Source organism: Labrus bergylta, chromosome 13 (assembly GCF_963930695.1).
Source record: "Labrus bergylta chromosome 13, fLabBer1.1, whole genome shotgun sequence".
Classification (NCBI taxonomy): Eukaryota; Metazoa; Chordata; class Actinopteri; order Labriformes; family Labridae; genus Labrus; species Labrus bergylta.
The window spans coordinates 19,432,801-19,457,165 of NC_089207.1; the positions used below are offsets into that span (position 1 = coordinate 19,432,801).

At 42.8% G+C, this 24,365-nt stretch overlaps 1 protein-coding gene and 1 non-coding gene across 2 annotated transcripts in view; one reads left to right on the forward strand and one right to left on the reverse strand.

Annotated features, from left to right (window-relative positions):
• The window catches only part of clasp1a (cytoplasmic linker associated protein 1a), an 83,647-nt gene that overhangs the window by 2,063 nt on the left and 57,219 nt on the right, over positions 1-24,365 (forward strand). Inside the window, exon 2 of the mRNA XM_065961818.1 lies at positions 1,505-2,257. Within this exon, the coding sequence (XP_065817890.1) occupies positions 2,060-2,257 (198 nt within the window). The 5' untranslated portion in view covers positions 1,505-2,059. The remainder of the gene's footprint in view (positions 1-1,504; positions 2,258-24,365) is intronic.
• Positions 23,885-24,013, reverse strand: LOC114920275 (U4atac minor spliceosomal RNA). Its single transcript, XR_003808585.2, has one exon. It is a non-coding gene; the product is annotated as a U4atac minor spliceosomal RNA (small nuclear RNA).

The window sequence follows — 24,365 nt, forward strand, 5'->3', positions numbered from 1 at the left end:
CTCATACATCAGTTTCAGAATTGTATTTTTCTCTAATATTGGTATCGGCCACCAAAAATCCCAAATGGGTCGGGCCCTAAAAATGAATAACCAGATACCAAGCATTACCAACGACCAAAGTCAGACTTTATTACAGTTGATAAGAAAAAAGGATTATGTGTGAAACAGCATTGCTTTCTGCCTTAACATGTGGACATTTTAGCTTTTGGACAGAGGCCTTATCATGCTTTCACACCATGGATGATGCACTCAGATAAAGGTTACACTAATAGGGGCTCCTGTCAGATTAGAAAAAAAGAAGACGAAAAAAAGAAGACGCTTTTTTTTGGATTGATCTTGTATCCATGAGAAACATGTTGCACACTCAGGTATTGTGTAAAACATGAAGAACAGCATGTATATATACTGTGTGTGTTTTATTCGTTAAATGGCACCATGCTTTTCTTCAAAAACAAAACCTACATGTACACTCTTTCACTCCGTGAACACACTGCCCCAGAGTCGAGCACATCTCCGACTCTGTGGGTTGAAGCTGCTGAAGTGTTTAGCTAATCAAAACTAAGAATACTCGCAGCACTTTTCAGTGAGCAAAGCCATATAAAATACTCCGTATCTACTGAAGGGTCTAACGCGGGGACATTTGTAGATGCTACTTGGTGCTGTTTTTTTTTTTTTTTTTTTGTAGTTACCTTAAAGGTATCCCATTGGCCGTCAGTTCATACCAAAGCTGTTGGTTGAGGTTGTAAGCAGGCCAGTCAAGTTTTTCTCAGCCAAACTGGGAAAAACCACTTCCTGCTTTGTGCAAGGGACAATTATCATTGAAAAGAAAAACAAGACAAACAGAAACCATTTCCCACAAAGTTGCAGACTGTTGTCTGGATCTCACACAGTCAGGCTTTCAGTTTTTTGAATACACGGACAGAATCAAATCTCTTTTCAACGTATGATTTTAGACGCTTTTGAGCAAAAATTGAAGAAAAGAAAATAGTTCAGATTAGCAAATTGGAGGATTTGCTGCTTTTCATTGCTTTAGGTATAGTTCAGTTATTTAGCACACCAAACCAACACCAACACATCTAGAGACACCTCCTGCTTAACCAATGTTCTTTCAGAAATAGTCAAAAGAAAGGAAACGTGACTTCTTTGATCGCATAGGTACGATTTTAGAAAAAGTTCAACCAAAGACTCTTTTCATAGTTTTTTTTTATTTTGGTGGTGGGGGGGGGGGGGGGGGGTCCTTTTTTTTGTAAAATCTTTCCCTTGTGGACACTTCAATTCACATTTAGCAATATCATGTTAAAAATCAAGGTTAAAAAGTCCACCAAGAAGCAAACACTAATTAGAAGATACCACGCCGTCTTTTGACTTTAAGCTTAAATGGAAATTTAGATTTATTGAATGGGCCTTCTTCAGCTGACTCAATAATGCTGAATCTTATATTATTGACAGATTGGATGGTTAACTGACTCTGTTTTATCCTCTGCTCTCATTTGTGGTCCTTCAGGGCTCTCCAGGCGAGATCCCGGGACAAAACATGGAGCTCTAAGTCAGCTCTCTCCATCCATCTCTATTTCCTGCCTTGCCCGCTGCTCGCCAAAACCATCTCCACTACCCTGCTGTAGCGGTTTGGCTCAGACTCCTTCAAGAAAAGAAGAGGGGGGGGAAAAAAAAACCCAAGTGGGAGGGAGCGGTAAACTTTCCCCAGCTGCTGTCCAGACACACACATGCTGCATTGCTGCCATTCCCCAAGCCCTGCTCCATCCATCTCTAGGGCACTGCCACTAGCTTGCTAGCGAGCTAGCACTTTGCACAAACACAAGGCCTGTCCTTGGGGATAAAAATACAAGCACAAGGCTGTGTGCAATTGCCTCTTTCTTTTATCTCACTTTTTCCGGGTCACTCTGCCTCACACTCGCTAACTGGGGCTCCTTTTGTTGAGCTGTCATTCCTGCTGCATTGAACGGTGGAGGATTGCTGGTATCCAGTCAGTCAGTCAGTCATTCATTCATTCATACAGACAGGCTGAGGAAGCCAGAGGGGTGGGTTATCAGAGGCCAGGATGATGGAGCCCAGCATGGAGAACTGCCTGGCTCTGGTCCTGCAGAAGGACATGGGTCGACGGCTGCAGGTGGGGCAGGAGATCATCGATTACTTCTTGGACAAAGAGAAGTCCCACGACCTGGAGCAAGATCAGACAGCGCTGGACAAGATGGTGGACGGCATCGCCAGCACCTGGGTCAACTCCAGCAACTTCAAGGTAAACTCAACGGGGGTTCTGGGTCGGGACAGTCTCAAGGTGTGGGCATGTTTACACACAGCTGAACCCGCTAATGGTCTTACTGTGACCACCTGCATTTCCCCACATTGTAACCAGTACAGCTCGCTACAGAGGCTGCAGGCTGAAGATATCTACTTGAGCAAGACCATTACAATATGTACCTGGAAGTCATTTAGACCCCAGATTTCATAAAAATGTCCCATGGTAAAAATATATGTATATAACAATTAGAATATCCCCCATAATACTTCTCTCTGATTGGAAAGGTCATATTGATCTGGTTTATTTTTAAAATGTCCTAACATGACTGAGCTTTGTGGGCCTTCCTGACACATCCTGTAGGCTTTGAGTCAAGAAGAGTAACTGGCAATGAATGTCAAAGTTAGCTTGTTGCAGACCTCTGTGTTTCTTTACTGTTTTTCTACTGCACTTCCAGACTATTGTACGGCCATATAATGTCCTTTTTTCTAGTTTGTTTAAGAACACATTTCCATATTTTCTGTATAGAAACTATTCCCAGGCAGGCAGCAGCACACAGCATCATTGTCCCCCCCTCACCAGTTCGCTGGCCCCCATTCTTCTTCTGTGATTGATTGTGCGTTATTTTGGAGTTCAACCCAGGGCACAATTTGATCTGACCCTGAAGTTTGATTACATCAGCAGTTCTCTCCCTGCCCGACCAAAGGTTTCATTCTCTGCCATGAGAGTAAGAACACATTGTTTACCAGAGCTCCGATTTCATGTCAGGCTGTGCTGCTTTTGCTATGTGGGCCTGAAAAAGTCAAAGATATCTGCCTGAACAGAGCCAAGCCTGCCCTCGATGCCCTACATAATGTGGCACAGAGAGGAGGATGAAGGCTTATAGTAGTGGATTTCTCTCTTCTGGTGTCTCTGCAGTTTCAGCGCCGCTTTGATGCTATGTTGTGCCGGGACGCTAGCTTTTTATGTGTTGCAAATTACAATGTTTGCTGCATTTCTTTGTTTTTGCTCATGTCTGAGAGAAATGTTGATGAGAGGGCAGGAAGAAGTTTTGAAAGATGTTTTTAGGACACACAGTCAGAGAGGTTTTCATTGGGTCTGACCTGGTGATGTCAGCAGGTACTTCAAGGTCTGAAAGTGAATGTGTTCGGTAGAAGACAAGACTTGTTATGGGTCTACGTTGTAAAAGTATTTAGCCATCAAAATGTCTGAGCATTTCCACAATGCCTCTTCCATAAAGAAATGGATGTCGCCAATATGATGTTAACGTTGGTTTCTGGTCTAGTGTTTTGAAGTCAGAATGTGAGGTTTTGCATTCCTGGTTTTCCAAAGTGACCACGAGAGGACAGAGCTGTTGGACGGACGGGCTCGTGAATGCTAGATATCAGCTAACGCTAGTGCTAGCTTTGTTGAAAAAGCTCATCCGTTTTGCAAACTAACTGTGATATTAAGAAAGGGAATAATTCTTGCTTTTGTCAAACAGGCTCTAGGCTAAATATTCCAACTTTTTGAATCGACCTTGAACGCCTCACAGTGTTTTAGTACAACAAAATGCTAAACAAGACATTTTAAAGGGCTACAAGTTAGCCGTTTCTTTCTTCATCGTCTATTTTCATCTGAATGTATTCATAATCTTAAAAAAAAAAAAAAAAACATCCTTATAAGGGCGTTGCATCATCACTTGTCTGCATTTGGATTCATAACGATTACGAATCTCCTGTCAACAGTTGGATTCGACATGACGATGCACCACGATGGGTTGAATCCTCAGTTTCCTATCTAAATGCACTTGGCCACTTCTTTTTTTTTTTTATCAATGAAGTCAAGCAGTTATATAAATATGAACTACCCTTTCTATTATTTAAAATAGGCTGTAGAAATCAATGTCAACAAGATAAATATCTTCAGTCCAGCTATGGCGGAAATAAATCTAGAATCAACGTCAGTATGCAATAATCGATTCTGTCCTGTCACTGCGTCGATGCAGAATCGCCAAACGTCCACATTGTGATGCATGGCAGAAATGATTTATTTCAAACACCCCTAATCATTATGTGTTACAGAAGACGTAAACATTGAATTCAGACCATGAAGTCATTTGAAAAGATGTCTACTGAGATGAATCGACTTAGGAGGCTCATTTCCAAACAACAACATTGTTCTTTTTGCAACGTGTGTAGTCGCCCCCTGCTGGCTATTTACAAAATGTGGTTTTATGGTAATCTTCCGTTGTTCTCGCTTTTAAAGCTACAAGGCTTCATAGTTTTCATACAGTCTATGGCATCAGTTAATCCATGCTGCTGCGAGTACTGCTGAAAAGACTTAAGGTGTAAAACATCAGCCTTAAGTGTTGATTTTTCTACATTTGTTTGGTGTGATTGGGCTGGTTAAAAACAATAACACACATCTCCTAACACACATATTGACACTGCTTGTGTTGTTAGTTATCCCAGCCGAGGCGGTTTGCTCAGCACAGTCCTCGCTGCTGATCACTTGGCAACTAATGTGGAAACTATTTAGTCTGCGAGAGAGAAAGACAGAGAGCGGGCGATAGATTCATTTGCCATAAATGGAGCTTTGGGCGGAAGACTCTTATAGCATGCAACTGTTTAAAAGAACGAGCTTCACAGTCTTCAACAGCCACACTCAAACGTCAGAGTGTTTGCTCTGCTGCAGGTTTCTTTTGTGTTTAGATAACAAACGTTAGGTCATTGTCCTGCAACTACAAGTCAAGTGTGTGTGAGAAGTCGTAATGCTGCAGACCAACAGAATATCCTTCAGTGTGTTGCATCATGCAGAACTATCAGTGCAGTTTAGTTTGGGTGCACAAAATGAAGTACGGTATGCATCCAGAAGTATTCTCTTTTCTTGATGAACAAGTTTGTTTCCATGGCAACCCAGGTATTGTGTCCATGTAGTATTCAAACATTACAAAAACCGAGGTTACTCAAGGAGAAAACTGTTGGTCCTTTATAATACTCCGTGGATAAGTGCATGCTGTGGAACTTTTGAATTTGAAAATATAGTTTTGGGATGATTCAGGCTACGAGCTTTGTGAGGTCGCAACTTAACCACTACAGTATGTTTGCAAATGTTGGCACTGAGAGTGTACTTAAAAGACGATTTGTTTGGTTAGTGTCAGCAGGTTTTGCTCTTTTGTCACACACAGCGTCAGTAATAATACCTCTTCCTGCTGAGCTGTTTGGTGGAATTATCTTTTGAGGGATGAAACTGCAGATTTTTATCTTTTACATTGCAGAGTAGCCTCCTGCCAAGTAAATTCACCACACAATGGGCTCCAATGGCCCCGAGGAACAAAAAAGGGAAGCTATCGACGTCCTTGTGTTGCATGAAAAATGTTTTGAGCCATTAAAAGCATTAAAAGCATTTTTTTATTGAAGTTGTTTGCTTACAAAGCAGATAGCTCTACAGAAAGCTTGAGTTCTGACCTTTTTTTACGCTGCATCATAATTCAGAATTCTTTCAGACGAATGATTGCAATTGAATCACAACAAAATATCTCAATACTGGCTTACTACATACACATGTAGTAAGCCAGATTTTCAGCCAATGGAAGGTTGGGGGTTCGATCCCCAACTCCTGCACCAACATGTCAGATGTGTTCTTGGGCGGGGCGCTGGTGGCGCAGTGGTTAGTGTGCGCGCCCGATGTATGGAGGCTATAGTCCTCAAAGGCGGGCGGCCCGGGTTCGAATCCAGCCTGTGGCTCCTTTCCTGCATGTTGTCCCTACTCTCTCTCTCCCTGATTTCCAGCTCTATCCACTGTCCTATCTCTACAATAAAGGCACAAAAAAGCCTCAAAATAAATCTTTAAAAAAAAAAAAAGATGTGTCCTTGGGCAAGACACTTAACCCCAAATTGCTCCCACTGCCTTGTCGGCGGTGTATACATGTGTTTGGATGGGATTAGTTACTTCTGATGGTCACTTTACACAGCAGCCTCAGTGTGTGAATGTGGAGGTGTGACTTGCGGTGTAAAAGCGCTTTTAGAAGTCAGAAGACTAGAAAAACGCCATGCAAACCCAAGTACATTTACACGGCCCTAAGATGAGCTGTATGTGCCTGCTTGGAACAATAGGAAACCAATCAATATTTCTAAAATATTTAACAGGGCAGATAATCTGGGGTCATGTTTGAATAAACTCAATCGTTCCCAAATTGACGCAGGTAAATAAAATACCTTTTAGGAGAAGTTGGTTCTTTTAAAATGCCTTCATGCTGTAGCCTGATGATTAAAAAATGCTACCTCTACACCGTCTCCCCCCTTAAAGGAGGAGTCAGTAGCAGTGTTCGTTGCAGCTTGTAAACACATCATTCAAATAAGGCCCCTCCCCCTTGGCGTATCGCCATCAGAAGTGCACGCCCACTGAACTGCTCAGCGTGTACGTTTACTGCTCGTACCTGCACTGCAAGCTACGTGAGAATATAAAAGTTGTTGTAATGGAAAATGCTACGGACTCTACCTTTTTAAGGCTGCAGAATGAACACTGATGTTAAGTACACGTATTTGTGCGCAATGTGATTAACAATGTCAAAGTAGAAAGCATCAAGTGATTGCTGCTCCCAGACTATTTTTGACGGACATTTGATGATACATTCATTTGAAATCTCACATGGAGAGAGTCATCAGAAGCTCTTGATGCAGCCATCTCCTACTCTGGGTGTGTCAAGGTAGCACCCACAGCCAAGCAGTGGTTTCAGCTGCCAATTCAAATTAAAAGAAAGTGTGATCACCTGATGATTGGCTACATTCAGAGGTGATGTGCTTGCAGGGGGAGTTAGAGTCAGTGGATTCACACTATTGAGTGTGCAGATTACCTTTTTGGACAAGGTTATTTAGTCTGCAAAGTTGTCCGAGCACGTTTCTGGCGTTTTCATCTCCTTCTGTATGCAAAGCTGGTTTGTATCCCCCATCAGCTCAATATCATCGTGTACTGTATTCACCTTACCTTAAAATGTAGACTTCTGCAGGATGCCATGTGCGTGTGTTTTGCTCATTTCAGTGTCATTTTATGTGCAGGTTAAAGGGAAACTCGCAGCATTTCAGCTAGTTGCATATTAATTTTATTTTCCCCATGCTGTGGACGTGGTTCTTTTCTTTCTCTATTTTGCAGTGCCACAAATCCCCCTTAAAGAAACAGCAACTAAAGGATGTGATTTGTGCTTCAGCTCTCCTTTCATCCCTCCTTTCTCACGCCTTTTCTGCCTCCAGGAGACCAGTTAGGCTCTTGTCAGTAACCATCTATCACACCAACGCTCTCCTCCATCATTTTCCCCTCGACCTCTCCCTGAGCCGAGCTGAGCTCGGAAGCTGAGCTGGTTTACTGGCTAAATCGATGCAGGCTGGCAGGACTGGTTTCCGGATTGACGAGCCCTGAAGCGATCGCTCAGACGAGCTGGTGCCACCTGTAATGTTGTTGTCAGCTGTGTCTGGGCTGAGTGGTGCAAGCAGGGCTAGAGTCGAGGCATTTACAGGATCATACAGGATGTACATCGCTTAAAATTATTATTTTTTCTTTCACTGAGGGCTGGAGAATATCTTACCTTCAAAGAAAAGGTTAATCATTTGTACTTTGAATAAGAATCTGGGGCTGTCAGTGCCAACAACAAGAACTTTTAGAGGACATACCATCTGGTGGCTGGAGTAATATAATTGAGCAATTCTTAAACTTTTTGTTATTCTGAGTCATTCCGACTCATCCACAGATGCCCCTAGGAGCTGAGCATGACCACCCCTGTAGCTGATGCATTATGCACTGTCTCTCCTGGGGTTTCAGTCTGACCAGCTAAAAGTGTTTGTGAAATGTGTCCCTGCTTGTGATTCTCAGACTTGTGTTAGAGGACTAAGGCGGTCTTTGGGGAGCCGTTGAGTGGTGGGTGTCTCGGTGTAGTCTCTGCTATGAAATTGCTTTGTCTCTGTTGCTTATTATTACTGTTTGGTTCCATATTGGTTCGTAATGATATTTCCTCACTCGTCTCCCTTGCAACAACAACAAAAAAAATCTCTCTGGGATCATAAAGGTTGAGATGTAGAGTGTGTGTATCACGACTATGACTTGCAGTGTAGTCCTGCAAAGGTGTACAGCAACACAAACATATCCCAGTTGTAAAATGTAGCATGCACCAGTTTTATATGACGTACTTGTTTGTGCTTTTGCGACTAAATCAGGCTGGCTTTGTGTGGCTAGTTGCTTTTGGGGGAAACGGTTGCATTAAGAAAAGAAAAGAGACGGGGAATACATGGCCTTTTGTCTTTGTCAAGTTATAGTCTGTGTCCCGTAGGGAGGACCGACCAGCTGACATCATCAAAGACCGGACAGATGATTAGTGGTCTTGTACTCAAACCCTCGATGCTGAATGCTCCGGGGTGCAGCTGAACGGCTGAGGCTCACTTTGAAGTTGGACTCGTAAAGGGCTGTTTCTGTTGCCCTGCAGGGGAGTATCACGTCTGAACAGGATGTCGTACAGCAAATAATGTGTCCCATTAAGGCACCCATTTTTTTCCCGTGGCGACCTCTTCAGTGCTCTCATTGGTTGGCTGTAATCTCAGTGCACAACACTGCAAAGTCGGCAAACTAACAGAAGCACTGTGTCCGTGGTCCAATATCAATATTTAAGTGCTTACCGCTAAAAAGCGTCATTGTGGTAAAAGGAAATGTGCGTCCGGCATTTGACAAACCACACACTTTTACATTTGCATGTGCAAAAACAATGAATGTAGAGATATGATATCACACTCAGGGATGCTGTGATTAAAAAAAAAAACATTTCAAAGTAAAGCACGCTTCAAAAGGACACTCACTGTTCTCTAAGTTAAAGGTGCTGCTTCTGATTTTTTTTCTGATTCACTCTGAGGATTTAACGACGGGGATGTATTCTAAGATTACTGGTAAAGAATCTGCAAAGTTGCAGAAAAGAAGTCACTGCTTTATGTTTCCAACATGTTGGTCTTACTGCAACGTCTTGACTCAGCAAACCGCCACACGCTCAATCAAGTTCAGATAAAGATTCATAGAGTTTGTGCAATTCTGTTTCAGATATCATCTGTTTTCAGTGTGAGCCCATGTGCAGCCAGCATGGTCGTACAGCAGCTGAACGTCAAGGTTCATTTCCTGAGTCATTCTAGTTTGAAGGAGGACTTTGGAGCCTGGCCCCCGCGCTAAACGTTAATCCTAAATCATGTTAACTTTGTGAACTCTGGCAGAGCGCAGGTTTGTGCAGAGCTCACAGAGCTCATGAAGGACGCCTTCTACTTAACGCAGAGCTGGAGTGTGTTCTGCCCCTGCTATGACATTCGATCATTTACAAATCGCTAAAAAACCTGTGTGTGTGACGGGGAGAGAGAGGGGGTGTAATGTGAGTGGGGGTTGTTGTGTGAGGATATAGAGTTTTAGTTAAGTCAGGGTTTCAGTGTGTGTGTGTGTGTGTGTGTGTGTGTGTGTGTGTGTGTGTGTGTGTGTGTGTTATGAATGAAACAGCTGCCGCCACACATGTTTTGTGAGAGGGATTTACTGTTTTGATTGCGGTTGTGTGAAGCTCTGTGTGATACTGATATAATATTCATGTTGTTTGCTAAATGAAACATGGCTGCCTGATTTTTGTTGCTTGGTTTGGATCTGAGGAATTGATCAATTCCAATCTGGTTCAAAGTTGTCAAACTTGTAAAACTAAACATCTTTATTAACAAAGAGCAATAAACAAAACTGTACAATCTTATTTATCTAAAAAACAAATACTGGAGATGCACTGATCCACCTTTTTTTTTAGTTGCGATCCGATTCTGATACATAATGTTCAATTATGTATCAATATTGATTCCGATATTTGTATTATCGTAACTAATATTGTCATTGTTTTTGTTGGCATAATCTGTAAGGCTACACAAAGCTGGAGTAAACCCAGCATTGCATTTCATTGTGCAGGCTTCACAAACACACAGGAAGCAGCAACAACTGTCTTAGTTTTTCAAATTAAATATTTTAAACTGAAGTGTAAGAATTTTACTTACTTACTAACTTTACTTACTCACTCCTTCTTTACTCATATAGAAGGAGCTGTTCCATCTCATCTGAACGTCATCATGGAGACGGTTTGTTGACACTTCTTGCAGTTCGGTCTGAACGTCTTCAAAGCGAGACTGCACGAGCTGAGAATGTTTTAAGCGCCCAACGATCTTTCTTAGTCAGTGACGTGAATCAGTCTGGAGTCTGATCAGTAATTGACGTCACTATTCGACCCGATCGGTCCCATCTACTGTTTATATTTTCCTGTCAGAACTGTCAGTTTTGGCTCTTGTATGTCGATTTCTGAATATTTCTTTTTGCTGCCGATTTCCTTGCGCCGCTGTCCGTCAACGCCACGCACTGTGTTGCTGTTTGCTGCCTCTCTAGCCAATGCTGCTGATTCCACAGCAAGCGATTTGGACCATCTCCGGAGCGTGCAAGCAGCGCCGCTCCACCACTCTCTTCTATTGGGGTAGCCCTACTTAAAACTATTACAAATTGGTCTGTTTGTCATGTAGTCAGCGTCCCTCCCTGCTGTTGTTGTTGTGTGCGATGTGCAGGGCTGCAGGAGCAGAGGTGCTCGGTGTAACTGTGCATGCTTGCGTGTGTTTTTGTGTGTGTGTTTGTGCCAAAGCAGCGCAGTCAGCTTGGCAACAGGACTGCTGCCATGATGTAAATGACGCAGCACTTTATAGAGAGGGAGGAGCAGAGGCGAAGAGACAGAGGAGGGGGGAGTGCAGACGGTGAGTTGTGGTGGACCTACTGCTGATGCTAATAGAGGGAGTGTAAAAGCAGCCAGCTTCTGGATCCAAAACAAGGAAGCTTTTTTTTTTTCGGTTTTCCCCCCTCGGCTTCCCTCCTTCCTCCTTACTCTTGTTTTCCAGTCCTCCTTCACCTTCTTCTGTCTCTTCTTATCACTCAACCGCGCCTGATTTCTAACGCAGTGTAACCTCCCTTCTCCTTTGTTCTCTCTCTCTCTCTCTCTCATGGATGCAATCTGTGGCCTATTTAGAGATTGCTCTGTGTAAGAGACGATGCCTTTGTGTGCCACCCCCAGCAGCAGCAGCAGCAGCAGCAGCTGTAAATCCCCATGTCGTGATGACCCCCACCATCACTGCCACTACAAATCAGCCCAGTGGTGGGACCCTTTGCAGCGCTGACCCCATAGTCATAATCTGCTCTCTTATTTAATCTGCTCGACTCCAGGATTTTTCCTTTTTTTCTCTCTGAGATAAGCCTGCGTGTGTGGCAATTCCCGATTTCACCAGGTCCCCCGTTTGCCATGTGACGTATAGCAGAGATGTGGCCTGATTTTATTTTGTCAGCAAGTTTTAAAATTCCATTTTGTTGTATTTTTGTGTTGTTGAAAAGTGAGGCACCCTTTCTCTGTTAGTCTCCCCAAACACTGTGAATGTAAATAGAGTTTCACTCGGCAACAACTGGTTGGCAATTAATGAAGCACAGCTGTGTGCTGGCAGACAGAGAGAGGAAGTAGACGTCTGAGTGTGTTCAGGCTGCACTTGTCTTCCTCCCATTACCGCACAATGAAGGCCAATAAGTCTTATCACCGCTACACTGACGCAATAACAACTGTCTCATACGCTGATGGATCTGTACGTAGAGTTATAGATGCTTTAACTCTTGATGCATGACTGTCTGTTGATTGGTTGTAGGCTGTTTCATGTCTTGTTTTCAAAAAAAAAAATCAAAATTGCACAAAGCTTCACAATGTTTAATGAACCCTGGAAATTAGAAGATATGCTTTCTTTTTAATAATCCCCCGAGGTGAAATTACATTTTTGCACTCTGATTTTTGGATCATGCTACATACACATGGGTCAGAAATACACACACACACACACACACACACATGCACACACAGAAGCCTATGGCCATGCACTAATGGAGAAATGTCAGAGTGAGGGGCTGCACATGAAAGAGAGCCTGAGACACCAGAGACACCAGACAAATGTCCATATTTTAGTCCTTACAGGGACGGTTCCAAACTAAAGTCCAGAAAGTCTAAGCTACTGCTGCCTCAAATTATAATTTTTAATTAGAGTAATAAAATAAAACCATGAAAAGAAAAGAGAAACTAGATTACTATACAATTCTGGTGCAGGTGTAAGTTTGTTTGTTTAAGCCTGTCTTGGCAAAATACAGCAAAGCATTGTGGGTATAAGGAGATGGATATGGACATCTGTTATCAGCGAGCTTCTTCGTTTTCCCTCCATGCATCATATAATGAACTGAGGGAAAACCACTGTCTAGACTGATGCTCATCTTAGTGTGCCACGGTGCTTAATGGTGTCCGGGTCTTTATCCCTGACTGGTTTATTCATTCTTATTGGATGTGCTACTACAGCCGTCCAGTCAAAGAGGTTCTAGTTTGTGAAAAAATAAATGTTTAAAGGAGACAGGGTTTGCTATTTCCTCACGTCACTGACTTGTGCAGAGGAAGCCAGGAGCACAACATTGAATGAAGTTGCACTTCTTTCTTTGTCCTGACTTGACTCGGGATATTCCCTCGGCCCCGCCCCCCTCCTGTCCGACTGGGATTGGGAGGTGCATGGATCTGGAGGATTTCAAGGACAGTTCTCCTAAAATGATCTAGAGATTTTCAGGAGTGCATATTTGAAAATGGCTTTAATGATGTCCTTTTATAGTTTGTGCAAGTTCAATACTCCTGTCGTCTGAGCCTGGCCCTACACTTTTCTCTTTTTTGGTTAACAAATGGACAGAATGTGAGGTCTCAGCGAGGGTTCGGTGCCATCTGAAGACACACATATGGACTTATTGCACTAATTTAAAGACATATAGTGTCCATAGCATTTAGTATGACTAACTCCAATTCCCTCCAGGTGAAAGTCTCTGCACATTACAGCTGAGAGAAGAGAGGCTTTTTAAAATCCTATCACAGCAGGGTCTCTTCTGTGCGGTTGTTTCCCTGAACGAGGAACCTGCAGGCTTTGATCAGCTGAGTCTCCATGTGTTTGTGTGAAGAGTACTGGTCCTAACTTTGTGTGCATGTGTTTGCATGTCTCGGCTGAGCTAGACACCGTAAACATCTTAAGTTTTTAAGGCACCACCTCCTTTTTTGGATTCTTTTTTTTTTTTTTAAATGTAGAAGCAATCCTATATGTTTTATACTTCTACTATATTTTATTCAGCGATCACAGCACGTATCCAGGCAGAACCCTGTTCCTCTAAGGAACAAAAACACACACATGCTCTCTTTCTCTCCATCTTTCTGTGCGTCTTTGTATTGAACTCTGTCAGCCCGCAGCACCTTTTCTGCCTCATTTGTGCTGCGTCATTCTGTCTAGATTTTAAATGCCTCAAATATGAGTTTTACAACATATACAACACACAGCTTTTCTCTTTCAATTCTGTTGGCTTGGAAAAGAGTCCTTGCTTAGTCATATATATGAGCTGTGTTTCTATCGCAGGAGCTGTCCCCAAGGAAGAGGAAGCATGTGGAGTAACTGTGTTTCCACCAGGGAGACATGTGTGCATACACCATCTTAAATGTAGTTGTAGTGACATTAGTTTACAACCAAGAAATCCCAGTTGATGTTAGATACAGTGTCTGGATCGATGTACCTATTCAGGGGTCAATCATCCAGTATCGTCTTTGCACGAGTAAAACGCAAGATTTTCTCATTGATGGTGGACATCTCCTTGTTTAACAGAAAGTCTGTTATTTATTTGTTTTTTATTTTTTAAACCTTTAAATGTTGTCCTTGCTGTAGGCTTTTGTTTGAGCATCAGTCGGTAAAGTGTTAAACCTTCCTGCCCCAAGGTCTTGTTGTTGATGTGCGTCTTTGAAAACCCCCCAAAAAAGCAGTACTTTGGAAAAAACGTGTGACAAGACACCAACCCCTCTAATACTTTTTAAAAATCCTCCCTTCATGTTCTTAAAAAGAGTCTTTTTGTCCACTCGGTTTCCCTCTGATCCGCTCTCATCCAACTGTGTTTTCCATGTCAGCCTCCTGCGGTTTTAACGCCCGTATCATGTTATCAATTTGGTCATTTGTTCTGCAGAGTCAGCAGAGGAAGGTACAGCTAATGCGCTCTGTCATGGTCCATCGTTAGCACAGTGTGTTAAGAGTGCTGTGTCATGAACAGAAGAGTGCGTTGTACGATACAGAAATGTGCCGTGAAGCAGATAAAATACTTTATTTAGACTCAAGACGTACAGTTACAACATCAGGAAAAGGAAGAGGGAGCAACACAGCAGATAAATGATATGTCCTACACACACGTACAAACACAAGTTGTTTGTTTGGCATGGTTACTAGTTTTCTAAATGCTTTCATCAGTATTTAAATGAATAAGTCATACAGGACACACACCCACAAGTGTAAACTAGACATTAGCATACAGGTTGAATTTTAAAAACATTTATTTTTCAAATGATGAGTGAGGGAACAAATGATTTGGGTTTGCTGCAGTACAGTATTGGAGTGGCTGTGGCTCAGTGGTAGTCGGCCGTCTCTCAGGCAGAAGGTTGGGGGTTCGATTCCCCAGCCCCTGCAGCGAAATGTACGATATTTCCCTGGGCAACACCATCGCTCCCACTGCTTCCTCTGTGGAGTATCAATGTGTATGAATTGGATTAGTTACTTCTGATGGTCACTTTACACAGCAGCCTCTACCATCAGGGTGTGAATGTGTAGGTGTGACCTGCAGTGTAAAAGCATCAGAAGACTAAAAAAGAGATAAACAAGCTCAAGTCCATTTAGCATTAGAGCTGAAGTTTGGCTGTTTGTTTTGTTTTTGCAACTGGAGGCTCAAACAAATTATTTTGTACCAGGCGTTCCACCAGGCCACTACCAGGCTCCAGCAGCTGTCTGCCACCACCAAGCCTGGTTGTGGTTGTTGCTTCTTGCTCTTCAACAAAAAGGTCTATCTCTGTTTAACCCACGATTGCTTTGCAGAATGATCATTAAGAGTTGAAGTAGCCACCATCAACTCTGCATCCTAACAGGTGACCTGTTGTGATTTTTACCTGGACTTTCCTTCTCTTTGACCTTCAACTGTCCCAATCAAGCAAACCACAACCCTCCACCTCTTTGTTTTTTTGTACGTGAGCATTCTCACCCTAACACCCTGACTCAGCCGTCTCTCTGCCTTGTCCAGTTGTGTTTGGTAGCCGTGTTAGTTTTGCTGCCACTTTCATTAAGCTCGTTGTCTGCCTATAGAGTGAAGTCCTCCTCTATTCTGCCTGGCAGGTGTCGTATCGGTGTATGCATGGCACCCTCAGACAGACACTGACTTTGTGTTGGAAGCATTTTGCAATTCAGGATAAAAAAAAGCTGCAAATAAAATCAGTTCATTTTAAAGTTTACCTTAAAGTCTTGCTGCGAAGTGTTAATTTATATCCCTGAGTAATATCATCCTGGTAGTTCAGATGTTATTTTTGGGTGTTAAAGGCTTAGAGGGAGCATGTGTTTGTTTCACCTTTTAATAGCATCTTGTTTTATATCATTGGTTTTCTTTGAGTCTGGTCATTGTTTGTTGCTGTTTTTAGTTTAACCCCCATGGCAAACGGGACTCATGAGCACCTCGGCTCACATCACACCCTGTCCCGTGGTTACCGTCTGATGGGGCACATCACTACCTCTAGGACACAGTTAGAGTTAGAGACACTTAAATCCAGCGGCGAAAGAAGTACACAGATACCTAATTAAAGAGAAAGTTTTCATATCATGTACAGAGTTGATTATCAGTGAACTTTATGCAAGCACAGCACATTGACAACTGCAACAAAAGTCTTAAATAAATAATCAAGAATATGGTCAACAACATCTTATGTGCAATATAGGAGGGCCAGCCCTGATGCTGGGGGAACGTAGGGCTGAAGGAACATAGGGCTGAAGGAACATAGGACTGAAGGAACATAGGACTGAAGGAACATAGGGCTCAGGGAACATAGGGCTGAAGGAACATAGGACTGAAGGAACATAGGGCTGAAGGAACATAGGGCTCAGGGAACATATGTCTGAATTAAAATAGGGCTGAAGGGAACATAGGACTGAAGGGAACATAGGGCTGAGGGAACATAGGACTGAGGGAACATAGGGATGAGGGAACATAGGGCTCAGGGAACATAGGGCTGGAGGGAACATAGGGATGAGGGAATATAGGGCTGAGGGAACATAGGGCTCAGGGAATATAGGGCTGAGGGAACATAGGGCTCAGGGAATATAGGGCTGAGGGAACATAGGGCTCAGGGAACATATGTCTGAATTAAAATAGGGCTGAAGGGAACATAGGACTGAAGGGAACATAGGTCGAAAGGGAACATAGGGCTGAGGGAACATAGGGATGAGGGAATATAGGGATGAGGGAATATAGGGCTGAAGGGAACATAGGTCGAAAGGGAACATAGGGCTGAGGGAACATAGGGATGAGGGAATATAGGGCTGAAGGGAACATAGGTCGAAAGGGAACATAGGGCTGAGGGAACATAGGGATGAGGGAATATAGGGCTGAAGGGAACATAGGGATTAGGGAACATAGGGCTGAAGGGAACATAGGGATGAGGGAACAAAGGGATGAGGGAACATAGACGGCTCAGGGAATATAGGGTTTAGGGAACATAGGCCTGAGGGAACAAAGGGATGCCCCCTCTAAATGTATTGGACACTTTGACAATCTTAATTGCAAACACAGGTGTTGTATTCCTGGAGGGAAGAGCAGCAGATAGACATACAAACTGTGGTTTATAGGCTAGCTTTAGAATTAGTTTTCCTCACTTCATATTGTTATTGCAGTTTTGTAGAAATTGGCTTTCTACCTGCTCTTTTCTGCCATCTGTTTTTCAGAGCTTTGCAGTGCTTCCTCCTGTCCCTTAGTCTTACTTCCCCTCATCTGTTCTGCATGTCTTCTCTGCAAAGACACAGTCACAAGCCATATCTGTCGTATTTGTTTACTACTGATATCATAGGAATCTAATAACAGAGCTGTGGTTGCACATGGTGTGTGTGTTGATTGTGGTGCACATGCAGGCTGATGTTCTCCGAACCATTCTGCTTTCTGAATGTTCAAATCTCCAGCTGTGTGGTGTCCAGGCCTCAGGAGAGATTTTGTTTGGCTTCTTTTGTGTCCCAGTGTTACAAAAAAAAAAAAAACACAAGCACAGCCCAATGAGTAAACAGTTTATTTGAAATTGGAGATATGTAACACCACATTTATTTCACAACAATATTTTTAAAAAATCACATAAATGAAGCATCACAGATTTTATCCAAAGACTTTTGCACATCTCCACACATCAGCAGATGCTGTGTGACAGAATGTGTTTGGAGAAAGGTTGATATTTACGGTTGACAAATTAAAGGAGGAATCTCTGTGCATGCACATGCAGGGCAGGAGGGATCACTGCATGTTTTGATGAGGCTGAAAATGATTTGAATCATGTGCTGTGGCCTTCAACAGATGTTACCAGATGTCAAGCAAATTGATGTTTTGCTTAACACCACACCCTACTGTTTCTGTTGAAACACATGTTGAGCTTTCACTGCCTGCTTTTCCTTAATTTGAGCTTCGGCTGGTTCATAAATTCACTATCAGGGAGCCCTGATGGCGCAGGTTAAAGGCACCACTAAATATAAATGGCAACATGGGCAGTTTGTATTGGGGAGGGTGAACTTTAAGTTATTCCCTATTTCTCTCTCTTTCTGGAATCTCTCTGCAGTTGGCTGTGTAATTAAGGCACAAAATGGCCTTAAAAATAAGCCAGCAACAGTGACATAACTAAGCTCAGCCGTCGTTAAGTCTTACATTCATATTGATTCCACGTCTGCGTGATAATGGCTTCAATATGACTTCACAATGCATTACGCCATTAAGGGCTATAATGTAAGTTCAACACGTCTGGGAGATTTCTGAACAGCAAAACACCAAAGTGAGTGCAGCTTTTTTTTTTTTTACCTTAATTAGTATCCACATTTTTCTTAAAGTAATAACAGAATGCATTTGAAATTTGCACTAAAGAGACAGAGAGACGCACACACACAGACATGTATTAGTATCAGTAACCATATGTCTGCAGGAGGACGCTCTCGTTTCACTGTTTTCACAGCACGCAGTCGAGCATGAAGTAACATCTCTGGAGGAAGTGAACTGGAAAAGACTGTGTGTATTTGTGTTTCTCTGTGTGTGCTACATTCACTTCTTTTCTCTCTTTCTGACTCTTTGTGTGGTCTGTGTTTTTTTAAAAAAAAATTTACATAATGAATGTTTACTGTACATCTCATCGTCTCTGCGCCACCGTGCCTGAAGCTGTGCTGAATGTGGCTGAGTCACTGTGTGGTCACTGCGAGCTCGTCACTCTGCAGGAATATGATCACTGTGCTGCTGCTGCTGCTGCTGCTGCAAAACATCAGAGCTACCCATCCCATTTCTACTGAAAGTGATTAAGTCATTAGACATCTAGAGTATGTTGGCTTGTGTTGGAACATGCAAAGACTTTTCCATTGAGCAACAGTGTGTGTATTTGCAGCCAAACTTACAGATGGGTATTAAAGGCTGATTAGAGTCTTATTTTTAGGTGTTTTAAGGTCTAAATGATAGACAGGAAGAAACCTTTCTGTAATGTTTGAAGACACAGAGTAACTATCCGAGCCTGTCAGTGGAAAAGAAAGGTTGTTGATTTGGTGCATTTACTCCTTGCAGTCATTGCAGCCTGTTTGGCGGCTGCATGTTGAAGCCATTTAGTGGAGACGTTCCACACTTTGCGAATTTAGACCCCAAAGCATAGGACCCAGGTTTACAAAATACTGAACCTGGGGCGCAGAGGTACCAACAGTTAAATAATTCATGAATGCCTCCCATGTACAAGGCTTTTGTCCTCGAAGCAAGCAGCCCGGGTTCAAATCCGGGCCGCTTGTCATTCCCCACTCTCTCACTCTCTCTCTCTCTCTCTTTCTCTCTCCCTCCCTCCCTCCATCGATTTCCGATTCTATCCACTGTCCTGTCTCTCCAGTTATGGCATGAAAAGCCCAAAATTAAATCTTAAAAGAATATATACAGAGACTAACCTTAAAGGAAGAATGTGCAACTTTTCACCTATAAATAAAGTATATCCTGTGTAAATGTCTCTCTGAGTCATAACTGTCTACAATGAGTAAGAAGCTCGAGTCCCTCTGGCTTTGTTGTTGTCGGAGCCGTGTTTACATGGTGTTGATATGGACGGGATGGCCGGCCTGCTTCTCTTGTTGCGTATAAAAGCTGTTTAAATGAGGGAAAATTGTATAACTCCTTGTGCAAACGGAGGAGAGGGGTTGGAGGTGTGTCGCTGGAGGAGAGCGGAGGCTTCAGGATAGCGGAGGTGTGGCCAAACAGCAGTTTGTTTTGGTTTCTTGCTGGTGCTCAAGGGCGACATCTACTGGATCAAAAAGTCACACATTCTCCCCTCAAGGAAGCAAATCAGGAGTTTCTTTTTTATTTCCCCGTCGGCTGTCAGAGAAAAGATTTGCATGCGTGCAGAAAATCACATTTCATTTTCAGATATATTTGCATAAATCAGTGACGGTCACTGTTCTATCACTGGCATGGCGGTGATAAGGTCCAGCTGCAGTCTGTAATTTGCTGCACATATTTACCTGCTAGTTCACGCCTCTTTTATCTGCAAACATATGCACACGTCTTGTGCTCGGAGGTGGCTTAGTGAACAAGCTGATAGCAAACATCCTGCAGGAAACATAGCACTTCATCTGCCAGTTTGTAGGCTGTAATGCTGATGTTGATAAGGTTCTTGTGTGCCTGCAGATCTCAACATCTGTCAGTTTACATGCTCAGGGATTTGTCTCTGCAGTTACACACAAAGAAAGCTTTCGTGTTGCAGCTACAGTGTCATTCCAGTTGGACTTAAAAGTAGAGCTGATGCAGACAAAGACGAGTTTTATGACCATGGCTGAGACACAAATCCTGTAGCAGGGAAGCAGGAGGCTGAGAGGGAGGGCCAGGTATGCTGCATAATCATAAAGCACTCTGCAATAAACTACAGCCTTCAGTGTTTGTGTGTCACGATGAGGCAGAGTCGGCTTGCACTGTTTGGGTTCTTTTGCATGCTGTTAAATGATCTTCTCTTAAATATCTGAAGGGTATTGGTTGTCGTTTAGTAAGTACGTTTATTGTCAGGATAAATATGACAGAATGTGAGTGTGTATGTTTGTGTTTTGGTCCAATCTCTGGAGAAAAGGACAGGCTGTTTAGATGAAATAACTTCCAAGATGGCGACGTGCGTGCGTGCGTGCGTGCGTGCCCCTCTCTTTGTCTCTGTGTGTGGTGTTTCCACCGGTAATAAGATGACAGACTTGGCGGTGAGCGCGAGTGAAATCCTTGATTTAATTTAAAGGCTCCTCCACTTCAGAGGCAGGTGGAGAAAGGAGGGTGTGCTCTTCTGTTTCAGGATTTACACAAACGTGTGTTTTTTTTTTTTTTTAGTGAAAATGTGTTGATTGAGGGGGTTAGTTTGATCACAAGTTAGTACCTGATGCATCAGTTAATCCTTTTCCTTTCCACGTTATTTCTAAAGTCAAAGGTGCAGAGATGGCAAAGTAGCAGGAGTCAGCATGTCGGAATGACGGATTCGTACACAACACAGACACAATCAGAAAAGTGTTCAATAACCCAGTGGCAGCTGGTTATGTAAATGAAGAGCGTATCCCTCAGCTACAGATGAAATCAAAGGCAGGAGACAACCTGCCTGTTTGTATCAAACTCTCTGAACTCATGCTGAAGTCTGAACACTGAAAGCTCTTCTTTAAAGGTCGGCCTGTGATTGGAAGAGAGTGTGGGATGACGTGCTTCTCTGCCTGACAGAGACCTTCAGCTTTAGAAACCATTCAAACCATGTACTCTGTTCTGACTGACACAAGGTGAGACGTCATGATGGTCAACATGTCCCCGTGTACAGACGTGTCCAGCTCTTCAGTGAGGAAGCTTTTATGTGCAGACTTTTATATTGTGCCAAACAGTGAACCCCCAGTGTTTGCATACTTACAGGGTTTTAAAATCCTTTTGGTTTTTTTCATTTCTCAATTTTATTTGCAGGGTCTGGAGACTTGATCATATGCATGTCCTTGTAAGGCTTGCTGGTTGTTCCACACCTTTAGACTTTAGACTAAGGGCTAATTAATGCCCATAAAAACAAATGTTGCACAACATGTTGGATTGCAAACGCTTTCTAGTCGTTCTGAGGTACCTCGCTGAAATGCAGACTAACTGCAAGACAAATTTCAAACCACGTCTGACAATAAAGTTCTATCAATCAATCGTTTGTATTGAAAGTTTTGCATCTTTAACAATTTCTCCACTATAATGTGAAAATATCAAAGATATCACAATTGAGGATCCTGTTTGAACAGCCCGTGGACTAATTTGACCAAATACACACACTTAACCTTACAGTTTTTTAAGATAAAAAAATAATTGCATGAAAGACAGGACACCTCCACAATCAGTACAAAACAGAAGAACCCCATCCGTGTAACAAAAGGTTGAACAAATGATCCATAGCAGGGTTGCATGAGAGTATGTCAGACTGCTTTGCAGGCAACATGTGATGATGTTCATGGTTTCCCCCACGGTCAAAATGGACCCCGATCAACTAATAATGAGTATTTGATCAAAGATGAAATCCTTGTTATCCTGTCATGTCCCAAGTTGTATCCTCATGCATGAGCAACTATACCGTGCCGAAGCCCACCTCTTCCAACGGTGCCAGGGCCAAAGAAGTGTATCGCACCTGAACATTCATCGGAGCGCTCACACTCATCAAACAAACTGGACTTTGGAGGTCAAACTTGCTTTGGCACGGTACAGATTGCCTTGTGTGAGTGCATTCTGATCTGAAAAGGTGACATAAATTGTAGTTGTCTTGCATCAAATTTAAACCTAATCATAAAAGAGAATCTAAACAATTGTCTGCACCTTTACCCCCCCAACTTGTTGTCTTTTTGTACGATGGAGGCTTGTCGACCTTTTATACTGTACCATGTCAAAGGTCGACTTTTTAACAATTTATTTTTTTAGAAAAAGGGTTTAAGAACGACAGAGTAACTTGGTGAAAAAGCCTCACTTCTTTTTAGAGGTCAGGTTCTGGAAAGCCTCCGGCTGTGAGGTGATGGGATTTGCATTAGACAAATTAAAGAGGCACAAAGAGAGACTGAAAAGAGTAAAAGAACAAATCCACAAAGCACTCGTTAATCCCTGTATTTAACCACAACGCTTTCTGCTGCGTGTCTGAGGAATTTCTCAAGTCATCTGTTTATAGAAAGTTTCTCCCTAAAGGATCTGCAGGTCGGGGGTTCGTCCTCTAAACCCTAACCCTCTGGGTTGGTGTTATTTTATATATATTTATTTTCTGCTGACATGGAGTCACGATCTCGGCATCAGAACAACAAAAACACATCGGGTAAGAGGAGGAGATGAAATGGGGACTGAGAATTTAAAGCAGGAGGATTTGGGAAGGGATGATGACGGAGGGGTTTTAGTCCCGATCCTTGAGCAGGATTTACAGGGTGGATATTTTTTGTATTTTGGGGAGTCCGTATGTGCATGGCAGACAGCTTCAGGGAGTTAGCCGTCTGTCTGCAAAGAGGAGGAGCCGTTCAGACCGGCACTGGCAGGACTGAACTCTGCTGGGTTGGTCTGTTGAACTGGCACTCAAACACAGGGTGCAGTTTGTAGCATGCTCCTTTTGTGACACACCATTACCCAAATGTATAAAAAGAACATAAACAAGTGGCTAAGAAGAGGTGCGACAGACCTCCTGCGTCGACCTTATGCAAGAGGAGCTGAACCCGAGTGTGAGCTTACCGTTTCAAACTGAGGTGTGGAGGTTTAAAGCATCGTTAAACTCTGCTGATCCCCCTCAGAGCACTCAGAGAGTCCTTTGTTTTGTCCCTGTCATCAGGCTAATGACTGTAATTCCCCCCCCCTCCCCTCTGCCCATCAGAGAACAAAGGGACTGATGTGAGGGTTTAACCCACAGACACCAGACCCCCAGCCTGCTGCTCAGGCTCACTACCTGCTCCTGCAGTCAAAGGAGCGCCCATGAAAACAAATCTGTCCCATAAATACAGATAAATGATATGAGCAATAAATATGATGTAACTTTAAAGGTTATTATGAGAATAAAGAAGTGTTGAAATACAAAAGATCTACATGACATTTTGACCACAGCAGCACCAACATACCCACTTCTTCTAAATCCCCTCTGATTCAAACCATTTATTGACAGTATTCAATCGTACGCTGCAATTTCTTTCCTAGGATGGTGAAGGGATGACTCTCCCTACTCTGTCTCTAATTGGCTAATACGCACTGACCAAAGATGCAGGAGGAGTTTAACATGTCAGTGTTTATCCTCTGCTGGATGGGACAGTTGAAACATTTGTGAGAAAAAAGCAGCATGAATGAAATGTTTTTCTATCCTCCCAATGTAGTATATTAAAGTACTAATTTGCATTGATAGCCTGTCTCAATTTGCAGGTACTGTAGGCCTCTAATGATGCCACTAGATGGCAGTATTCCTACTGAAAATCATTCTACATTTAATCCTCTATTTTTGTTTTATTGACATATTTAGGGGGTTTCAAAAATTGCACCAGTATCTGGACAATGGCCCAGGTGATGCTTAAGTGTTGTTATGGTGTCAGCAGGGCTGCTCTCACTATGCGTTCACTGAGCAGCTCTCTCTCACCCCTTGACAAGGAAGGATGAGTTGGGAGTGGCTCGTGGATTTATATGAATGTTTGGTCAGACGGTCTTCACTTACGGTGCAGGAAGAGAAAATGCATTTCATGCTCTTCTTGGATCCCAAATGTGGTTTAATGTTGTATTTTAAAGTATGCAGGGTGCAGTGTGAATTAGAAGTCGAAGAAAAACGTCAGCACCCTGAATATGTGCTGCTTACCCATAATGCATTGCGGCATAACATTTTGACTACAGCTCTCAGGATTGTCCAGGGCTGTGAGAATGATAACTCTGTCCATTTGTTTTCATGAGCATTAACTATTTCACTTCATAAGATTCATTTAGATGGAAATACATTTAAAAAATTGGCATTATG